This window comes from Arvicanthis niloticus, chromosome 26, assembly GCF_011762505.2.
Source record: "Arvicanthis niloticus isolate mArvNil1 chromosome 26, mArvNil1.pat.X, whole genome shotgun sequence".
Lineage (NCBI taxonomy): Eukaryota > Metazoa > Chordata > Mammalia > Rodentia > Muridae > Arvicanthis > Arvicanthis niloticus.
The window spans coordinates 13,548,747-13,559,278 of NC_133434.1; the positions used below are offsets into that span (position 1 = coordinate 13,548,747).

The 10,532-nt window shown below is 49.6% G+C and overlaps 1 protein-coding gene across 2 annotated transcripts in view; it reads left to right on the plus strand.

Moving 5' to 3' along the window:
- The window catches only part of Smim35 (small integral membrane protein 35), a 61,902-nt gene extending 52,631 nt beyond the window's left edge, over nucleotides 1-9,271 (plus strand). Inside the window, exons 4-6 of one of the 2 annotated variants that reach the window (XR_013107521.1) lie at nucleotides 1,018-1,151; nucleotides 5,071-5,162; nucleotides 6,162-9,271. Coding sequence is in view for 1 of the 2 variants with exons in the window: in XM_076924972.1 (XP_076781087.1) it covers nucleotides 1,018-1,117 (100 nt within the window). In the remaining variant the exon portion in view is untranslated. The remainder of the gene's footprint in view (nucleotides 1-1,017; nucleotides 1,152-5,070; nucleotides 5,163-6,161) is intronic. The other variant, XM_076924972.1, reaches the window with a different exon arrangement.
- Nucleotides 9,272-10,532: the final 1,261 nt, after the last annotated feature.

The window sequence follows — 10,532 nt, forward strand, 5'->3', positions numbered from 1 at the left end:
GGGCTGGCACTGGGGCTATACATAATGGAGAAAGAACTAGAGGCAGAAATGGAATTTACTGCTTTCCTTCCCTGGCCCTGTCCATGCAAACCAGAAAGACATCATTTAGAGAAGCTCTCAGAGCAAAATATGTGCCTACAGCAATAGCATGTGAGGCCTCAATGATAGTCTTCACCTTAGCACTCACTCTCAGGCAGAGAACATGCCTCCCATTCATTCATCCATCTACCCACTCACGCACTTAGGTACAAACTTGCCTAGTCATTCATCCATGTACCCATCTACCCACCCATTCATCTATCCACTCATTGGCCCACCCACCTACCCACTTATTTATCCATCTACCCATCCACACACCCATTCATCTATCCACTCATTGGCCCACCCACCTACCCACTTATTCATTCATCTACCCATCCACCCCCACTACTCATCCATGAATCCATCCATTCATGCATGCACATACGCATCCATGCACTTATCCATACATGTGTGTGTCCATCCGTCTATTCACCTACACATTTATCCATCCATCCATTCACTCACTCACTCACTCACCCATCCACCTGTTTACTATTTATTCAGTAAAGTTTTATTATATGGCCAGTTTTATGGTATTTGTTTCCAAGAGTACAGAGATGGCTTGGCATAGTCTCTGCCCTTAAGCATCTCACTGTCTACACTGGAGACAAGCCTGATTGCAAAGAAAGCAATCCCAGGCGCAATATAGGGTTCAAAAAAAGAAGAGCAATCAAAGAAAGCCATGGATTTGAGAAGCAGAAGTCAGAAAGACCTCTCAGGGTAAAAGCCATTTCACTATTCCCTGCCACAGTGCAGGCTCACTTCTTCTCTGGCCCTGGGAGCTGAGACAAACAAATCTTATTCTGGAAGACAAGTCAGTGCTTAGACATTGCCTCTGCTTCTAGCATCCACTTTGTAGGCTCTAGTTTAGGGAGACAGGCCCCGGGGGAGAGGCTGGGTTCTCAGTTTAACAGCTTTATTGGAAATCTGTCTCAGGAACCTGAAGGACTTGGAGGTTGGACCACCCTTCACCATCAGTGGCCACATGAACAGTCCGGATGGTGGCTACATGAAGTTTTCCAATGAAAGAGTCTGATGGAGCAGCTTCTAGCTTCTGAAGGTCAGGAGAGGTGAGTGGCGGGACAGGAGACCTGAGTGAGTCTGATGCCGGAGTTCTTTTCAGTATCTCTTCTTTTTACACAGGAAAGGCTCCTGGGTCATCCTGAGCTCCTCCAGCCTTCCTGGGTCCTAAAAGTCTGACCTGGCTCCGAGTAAGGAGAATAAGGAGCCTTCTCTGGGCCTTCTTCCAGCCCTCATAGAGTTAGGCCTGTGTGGATGGGTCTGACCAGGCTTAGCAGCCTTCTCATAGGACAAGCCTTGGGGACACAGAGAAGCAACTGTTCCCCTGGGTTAAAAAGCTGGATTTCAAGACGCCCCTGGGCTGTAGGACTTGCAAATTTCAGCAGACACAGTGTGACAAATCACAGCCAAGCCAGCCTTCCTCCTGTCAAATGCAGGGTGGAAATAGCCCCCAGACTCCACGGGGTAAGCTCTTCATGTGCAATTTCTTGTCATTTCGTTTTGTAAAGTTGCTACCAGGGGTTGGAGAGCCAATCCCTTTAATTAGGGAGTCATGTGATCAAAGGGGTGAATTCAGACATGTTTTTTAACCTTTCCATTTGAGGCCAACTTCCCTGAAGGCTGAACTTGGGTCTTTACTCTGTCCTTTCTATCTCTATGTTTGGTTTGGGCCTTTTCCACATTTCCTCCCCTTTGCTGTCTCCCTCGGGCTAGTTTTCCCTATAGTGACAAGCCTCGTGCCCACCACACATGAGCAGAACAGTCTAGAAACCGTGTCCCTGTTGTTTAGGCTCCTGACCTGGGGTGCACATTGTGCCCAGGGTAAGTTCTATTCTCCAACTCTGCTGTCCTGCACAAAGCTGGCCCAGTGTGGCAGAAAGCAGCCAGAGCCATGGAGCCATGGGAGGCACCTGGTCGAGGCTGAGCGAAGCAGCTAAGGACAAGGACTGTAGAACACATTACCTCCGGGGTCATGGCTTCTTGCTTTGCCTGTGACCCACTGGACTGAAGGCAGAGCTGGTACTAGGAGATTTACTTCAGCCTGTGTTTGGTATAAAGCGGTTCCATCTGGAGAAGCTACATTTCCTGGAGCAGAGGTGACTGGAGGAAGATAAGGGGTCTGTGCTGTTCAGGCCTACCACTGATCAACCAGCCCCAGTCCTAGGCTGAAGCATGCTGAGGCCATAACCCACACAGGAAGGAGAGGGCTGGCCATTATTTTGCTGTCCTTACTCTCGTTTTTTTGCTGAGGGCCCTGTGTTTTATGTTTTTTGTTTTTCTTCTTGTTCTCTCTCTGGCCTATGGCAGACTGTGGAGGAAAGAATGTGCCAGGCTTAGTGTGTCCTGCCAGGGGTGGGGGCCTTTTTATTCCCAGCTCAGCTGGGCTTGGACACAACACACCAAGTCTTAAGATTTGGAAGCCTTTAACTGGGTTTTCTTTCCTGAAAACCTTTCCTTTTTGAGTATGAAGGGGGACTCTTCATAACTTTGGACCCCTCTCCCTTTCTCAAAAAACTTTTGGGAGTGGTAGAGAAAGGGGATGCTGCTGCCTTGGGTGTCCTTCTTCCTTGCATACCAGCTCTGCAAGCTGGACCCCACTTCTGAACTCACCAGTTATGCAGCTCCAATAACACTTATAACTCTGCCCTGGTTGGCATGGCCTGTGAGGCTCCCTGGGTCCCTTGGAAATGCTCAGGACTCAGTAGACCTTTTGGATACTTGAATGGAGAATAAGCCTTGAACCCCAGGTAGTTCCGGGCCCAGGTTGTGTAGCTTCAGGTGAGGACAAGGACATCTGCTGAGGACTGGGAGAATAGTGGGTATTTCCCATCCCCAGAAGCAGAAGCGAGAGCGGATTGCTTCCTCTTTCTGAGCCCACTGACGTGCTCCGTGTCCCCTCTGCACGCCCTTGCTTTCCTTACTTCCGCAGGCCCATGGTGAAGCAGTTTTCTTAACTCTGGACGTGGCTACATCCTAGGAGTGAAGGGGCAGATTATAACTTTCTCAGACTGACTAGAATCCAAGCAACAGGTCTCTGAGGCTGGGTACTAACTGGGCACTCGGATCCTTAGCTGTACCAGGCCCTCCTCCCCATTGATCCTCTACCCTCTGTCTCCAGCTCCACTCTACTGGAGAGCCTGCTATGCCAAGGGCTACCAGCTACAGTTTTTCTGTTACCCTGTTTCTCTTAAATGTCCTTCCCAGGGCTGTGTCCAGCCTAGAACGTCCTTTTCCCTTGCACCCACAACCTTTCTGTCCACACTCAGACTCTGTGATCTTTAAGTCCCATCTTTCCTGAGACTCACCTCAGAACTCTAGACTAGACACCATTTATTTTGACACCCATGTAGATGGCAGGTTTCCTCCACATGTCCTATTCCCCAACCCAGAAGAGCTGACTGTGGCCAGAGGTCCCTAGCAATCCTGAAATGAAGCACTGTAAATAAGCTTACTAAATGGACATTGGAGAAGAAACAGAAGGCAGCCTCCGCTCTAGAAAAGGATGACCAGCAGCCTGAGGAAGACCAGACTGCTTACACAGTATATTTTCAAACATGCTTCTGCATTCTGAGCCTTGTGGCTACCCTGTGACACAGGGATTATTATTGGTCCATTTTACACAGAGAGAGACTGAGAGATTCACAGAGCTGGCTTGCTTCACTCAGGACTGCCTGCTGCCCACAGCCTTTACTGGAGCCTGAGCAGAATCTGTGGCTCACCTCAGGGCTCATGAGGGTAAAGACTGGTTACTGTATAAACAGCTCTGGTTCTTCATTCTATCCTGCAGTGTTGAGTGACCATAATAAGACTGGTCATGCCACTTATTTGGCCATTGATTTCAGCACTGGGAAAGCAAATGACCATTTCTTGAAGGTTACTCTTGGCTCTCACCTTGTCTATTAAACATACCAATGATCTGGGGTCACAATGGCTGCTCAGTAAATAGTTAAAGTATGCAATCACAATATAAAGTGTCAAGTCTAGTTCAGTATAAAGTATCAAGTCTAGAGATGACTGTTGGAATGTGGCTGCTGAGGTCCCCCTAGATGCCGGGAGTCTAGGACTCTAACCACTATATAGTTTGTTTCCTATACCCTGCAGAGATCTGGTGGGTATTGAAGACTGGATCATCCCTAGACTCATCAATACCTGAAAGGACACAGACTGATCAGGGCAAGGGCTCCAGGTCCCCAGCCTCACTTCAGCCTCGCTTCAGCCTCACCGGTAGGGAGAGAGAGGTTGGGCAAATAGCCACTCAGAGCAAGATAAATTTACTTTCCTTAAATCTTTGGTGGCCGGGTTAGAGCATCAAGCCAAGGGGCAGCTGCTCTCTGATCCTGAGCTCCTAAGAAACTGGCTCCTCCCTCCAGTGAGCAGCTAACCCCCCCCCCCCCCATAGTGCTGGATGGGGTTTTCAGGGCTCAGGCCTTTCCAGGCTTGATGTCAGCTCTGAACTTCTGCCTCCTTTGCCTACTTCCCAGTCCTTCCTTTTATTCTCTGATCCCCAAGTCACCCTTTCTGCCACTCCTCCTCCCGGCTCACATTTCACATTTCCCAGGAGCCTCTTTCAAGACTCATGGACCTTGTTCTCTGATTTTACTTAGAAACACTCTCTGGATCACACACCTTCACTCATTCACTCATCCATTCATTTTCTCTACTCCTCCAGGCACTGGGCTAGGCCCCATGGGGAATCCAGTCTCTCTGGAGATTAACCTGACCTCTCCTGTCTCACGAGCACTTCCAGCAGGCTGCGTTAGGCTTCACGTCTCTTCTAAGTCCCCTATTGTGCCTCATGTACACTTGTGTGTGTGTGTATGTGTGTCACGTAGGCAGGAACTACCCAGGAAACGAAGCGAAAGGATTCCTCATCCTCTTGAGAGCATCTTGCACATTGCTTCAAGCCTGGTCCATGCCTGCTGCTCTAAAAACCAACACTTGTCATCTCTCCTCCTTCCCTATCCTCAGCCACATCCCACCCGTGCATGTCGTGTGATCAGACACTTTTCAAGACAAGCGCACACGCAGATGGAAAGCTTTTCTACCAAGGAATAACTAAGGCATGTTCAAAGCTATAGCATCTTCCTAGCCTTGACCCAAGCCAGTGACAGTAGATGGGGTCAGGTGACAGGACCTAGGAGACCACAGTCTACGGTGTCCCCTCCTATGCTCCAGGGGCTTAAGAAGGACAGCACAGCAGTAGATGGAAGTATCATTATTTTATTCTTAAAAACTGCTTAGTGAGCAAAACCCCGGCGCAAAAGCCAATGCAAAACAGGAAGCCAGTGGCCTGGTGAATTCTCACACTTGGGGACCAGAAGTGAAAATGTTCTGTCTGCCCAGAGGAACAGCAAACCAACAAAACAATGGTGTGTGTGTGTGTGTGTGTGTGTGTGTGTGTGTGTGTGTGTAGTGCTGGAGACCATAGCCTTGATGGACCCTGCCCTTCCCACTTTCCAGTACTCCCCACCTACCCTTCTACAGTGGAATGGTTTGGCTTCCATTCCCTAAAGCCTTTGATAGGTCTTCTCATGCACTTACTGAGGGCTGCTGGGATAAAGGTGGGTGGAAAGTGGAAGAAGTCCCTCCCCTTCTATTCTAAGCCTGGCCTTTGAGGCTTCTAGCTATGAGGCTATTTCACAGTGGGTAACTTCAGTTCCGCCATACTGGGGTGAGGGTGGCAGAGAAGTGAATGGACACTGTGTGTGTGTGTGTTGCTTGCGCCCATGCATGCAGAATTGAGCCAGCCAGTAGGATCGCGTCTCGCTGCCTGTCTCAGGAGGTTTAGTGTGGTGGGTACCCAGTAAATGTCTGCCCAAAGAGAGGGTGGATGCACCTGAATGTATTCATTCAGCCCCTTCACCCCAGTTTCCTGGTTGATTTCCTCTGCCTTACATCTTGTGTTTGGTCTGCAGCCCTAAGTCCTACACTACATAGGAGCTGTAGGGTGAAGAAAGAGGGGGAGGGAATAATCATAGGTTCATGTGAGCAAGAGGAGAGGATAGCAAATCTGCAATCAAGCCTCCAATCAGTTACCTCTGGCTCTCTCTCTCTTCCAGGTTCAGGGTGACGTCTCCCAAGCACCTGGTCTGCTCCGACGTCCATGACCGTCATAATCATCTCGATGCTTCTTGAACTATTTCCACCTGCATTCAAATGCTTCTTTGATATGAATGGAAAAGTTCTACCCATTCGTGCGTTCATTTGTCCACCAGACGTTTATAGAGTGCTCGTTGCTATATATACACTAGCATTGGCTGGGTGGAGAGGGCACGGAGGCAAAGCAAGGAGTGTTTCTGCCCTCAATGAGCTGGAATGAATGCTGGGTAAAGAACCTCGAATGAAACGTCATAGAGAACCAGTGAAAACAGTCAGGCTTCAAGACTACCATCTCTATGTGACAGATAGATTCATTTTCAAAGAGCAGATCATACCTAGCATCCAGAGAAGCACTCTTTCCATTCCCTGGGGCTGCCCTTGGGGCCTCTCCAGCCTAGTAGCTTTGCTGTGGTAGTTGGTTAGCCTGAGTGAACGGACATCACATGCTTGCCCTATCTCCACACCCTCCACTCCATACAAGACTCCACATCACTGGTCCTAATACCTATGATCTTTGTTGGCCTTAGATCCTGGGGTCTCTCATCTTCTATTGCCTGTCACAGACTCCACACCTGAGGCTTCCCACTTCCACTTAGTGTAGTTAACATACCACACACCTCACCTCTTCCCAGTGAGTCCAGCAGGGGTGCACCTGGCTGAGGTATTTCACACCATGGCAGCTGCATGGGGCACCAAGAATGACACTCGCCATTTAACGTTCACCAAGAGCCATGTAGTGACATGTTGGCCACATGTTGGAAAAGCACACACAGGGTCTGAGTGGCTCAGAGAGGCTTTCCCAGAGAGCACTTAGGCAGCCTTGAAACAGCAGAGTGGATGAAGAACATATGGGGACGAGGAACTGGCATGCGCAAAGGGCCAGGGCCATGCACAGCAGTTTGTTGGGGAAAGGCAGGTGGGTATGAGGGCTGGTGGGGAAGGGTGAGGACGTGAAAGGGAAGGGTTGGGAAGGGACAGGAGGTTGCAGGGAGGCCTCGAAGAACCTTCTGGTTTGAGCAGAAGCTTTGAGTGTTGTCTTACAAGCCGTCCAGTGGAACTCAGACCCCCAAATTTGCATTTTCAACTCCTCAGCCCAGTCAACAGTAGGGAAGAGTATTTAGTGGTGAGCGATGCTGGAGGGAAAGAAAATTGACCAGGAGGCTGTGGCAAGTGGTCCCAGAGAGCAGTGGATGACTCCAAGTGGGTAGACATGGACCAAGCCGGATGGGAGAGCTGCAAGGCCACCAACAAGGCCAGGCTAAGGGGACATTTGATAGTTACCCTTTTCCACTAGGCAAGGCCTCACAGTTCCCGCAGCTGTGTGAGTGGGTTGTTATTAACCATCATGGAAACCAGCAGAGGCAATCCAAATAGAGGAGACAACAATGGCTCCAGTTTAGAGACATCTAAAACCACCAAAGCCTCAGAGGAATGGATGTGGATCGGGAGTCATGGAAACAGGAGTCACTGGGGTGATTCCTCAGGGCGGGGGGCGGGGGGCAGGGAGGGAGGAGTCATTTTCAGGGCAGTCAGAACAGGGACTAAGGATGGGAACTGTTATGTTGATGAGTTGAAAGTACTGCAGAGAGGTTGCAGGGCTGCAATGGTGTTGGCCACACAACATGCAGACTGTGCACAGACTGCATCCCCAGGCCACGGATTGGACCGTTCTTCTAAAGAGCTGATTATGCAGGAGGAAGGTGGTTCCATGTCTACCCTTCCTTTGCTTATGCCCGACTCTGCATGTGGTGTAATTCACTGAAGAGACCATTTGGCTGTTACCTCACCCTGCTTATGGGCTGTGACTGTCTGAAGACCTCTGAGGCCCGAGGCTCATGGCCTGCTGTGCCCACGCTGAACTCAGGCACGGTTCTGACACTGTAGACCAATATGATGGCTGTCTACTCTTTCTAGATAGTGAGTCAGGGGAGTAGCTTGAGTTTATGGGCTGTAGCTGGCCAGGGATCCTCTCAGACCTGTCTTCTTGTCTCTATGCCACAATGACAGCTCCACCCATGATGCAAGTCTCACAGAGAACACAGAACACTCACCTTGAAATCTCCAGCTCCAAGCCCTAACCCAGTGCTAGGGCCATCCCGGGAGCTACTTCAATTCCTTCCTCTGTATAGCATACCGCTATTGAGCCGAAACTGCCCCTCCACACCATGTTTTCCTTTCCAGGCTCTTATCATGGACCGCTCACCATCAATTTCAACTGGCAGCCTCTCCAGCCTGTTGTCTTGTCCTGTTCTTTGTTTGAAGAATCCTTACTGCTGTTGCCCACTGTATATGTATACACATCTGTATGGACTGAATGTTGGTGACCCCCACTCCTCAGTGTTGAAGCCCTAACCCCTAATGTGATGGTGGGGCCTCATGGAAGATTTTTAGATGAGCTCATGAGGGTGGGGCCTCATGAGGGTGGGGCCTCATGCTGAGATTAGTGTCTTCATAAGAGGAAGAGACCAGAGGTATCTCTTTCTATCTCTGAGACCACAGCTCCAAGGTACCTGTGGACAATGAATAAAGCCCTCAGTTGGGGACTAGATGATCCAGAACCTTGATCCTCAACTTCCCAGCCACCAGAACGCTCCTGGTGAAAGCCCTGCCCCATGGCTGTGTGCTGTCTTACAGCTAGAGCGATAGCGGCTTCCCATCCGTCTTATTTACTTCCTGTCTCATCCCTAGAGTAGGATACTAGTTTCTTTCAAGGCACTTGTCACAGATGGCAGCACTTGTTGCTTGGTGTTCATCGTTATCACCAGATGTTGTGCTTCATGAAGCCAAGGCTGAATATCACATCTGGTAGGTAGCAGGTGACAGCTGAAGAAAGGAAAAGCTGTGCTGGTGAGATCGGTCAGCGAGGAAAGACACTTGTGCCCGGCCTGATGACTTGAGTTCTCTCCTTAGAATCCGTATAGTGGAAGAAGAGAACCAGTTCCACCAGGTTGTCCCCTGACCTCCACATATGTAACACACACAGACACTAAAACAATAAACATAGAAAAAAAACCCTCAAAGTTGAATGTTGGGTTCAATAAAGGTCTCCCTGGTTCCTTTTGTTGAATTACTTATGCTTTGGCTAGAATCACTTTTTTTTAAAACACTAAGTTCATCCTAACCCGGTCCTTTCTCATTAGTGCCTACAGGTTCTCAGCACTCTGGTTTGGAGATTTATGGGAAATCTAGTAAAGTTCAGATCACTCTGATAGTGAGGAGGTGCCATAGGCCTTCTCATTAATAACAATACACTTAATTTTAAATTGTGGGTTTGTTTCAAAAGAAACCCTCAAACCCATGAGCTCTGCAGGAAATGAGTGAGTCAGGTTTCTCAGTATCGGGTGTCCTGTCCGTGGGGGTGATAGCATCAGTGCTCAGCTGCCTGGATACGGCACTCAGGCTTTCTATGCTGTCCCAGGCAGGTAGCAGCCCAGGCTCCCCTTTCTGAATCCTTTACATGAGGGGCTCTGGGAACTTTCACCCAGTGGTGCAGGTGTTGTGTGGGTTCTGTGGGTGTATCCAGACTCTCAGGGGGCTGAGTGTTCTGTGGGCTCTGCAGTGTGGGCTCTGTGTGTATGACCTGACTCTTTAGAGGGCTGCACATTCTGTCACTGTGCATATGTGGTGGGAGTAGAGGTATTGGGGGGGGGACAAGGCAACCTCTCAACTATAGCTATTTACAAATTTGGGGAAACACGGTTTGACAAAATTTCCTTCTGTCAGTATGAGCCCATTTCCCCTCTCTCTTTGCTAAGAGGAAGTTCCATTAGCTCACAGAAACCCAGAACCACACATTCCTCAGTCTGGAAAAGCCCTTGAAGGAGGTAACTCACTGAAGACCAACTGGGGCCTTCTGTTGGGGACTTTAGTCTGAATTCCAGAGAAGCCTGAATGGAACACGTCTTATCAGCTGCTGCCTGCAAGAGTCCCCTAGGCTTCCCCAATGCCCTGGCTGAACCAAGGAACTAACTACTTGACATTCATTCCTCCTGATGGTTTGGTTCTAGACTGCGCATACCCATGGCCCGTCTCTGCCTCCGTTCTGTCCTGTAGGCCTGCAGGTTCTCTCTCCCCCAGCTGAACTGGGCATCCTCCTCTCCACAGTGACAAGTTCTTGTCTCTCTTATCCTTCTTGTGCTTCAGGGGCTTTTTCCATGGAGAAGAAGCCATCCTGGCACCATTTCCAAGAAAGAACGGTCACCACACTTCTCTTTTCTAAGCCAGCCAGAAGGTCCCCAGAGTGGATGTATGCTCATGTCGCATGCACATGTGTGGTGCAGGGGGAGGACCAGGGTCTTTCCTGAACAGCGTTTCATAGTAAACAGGGAAAG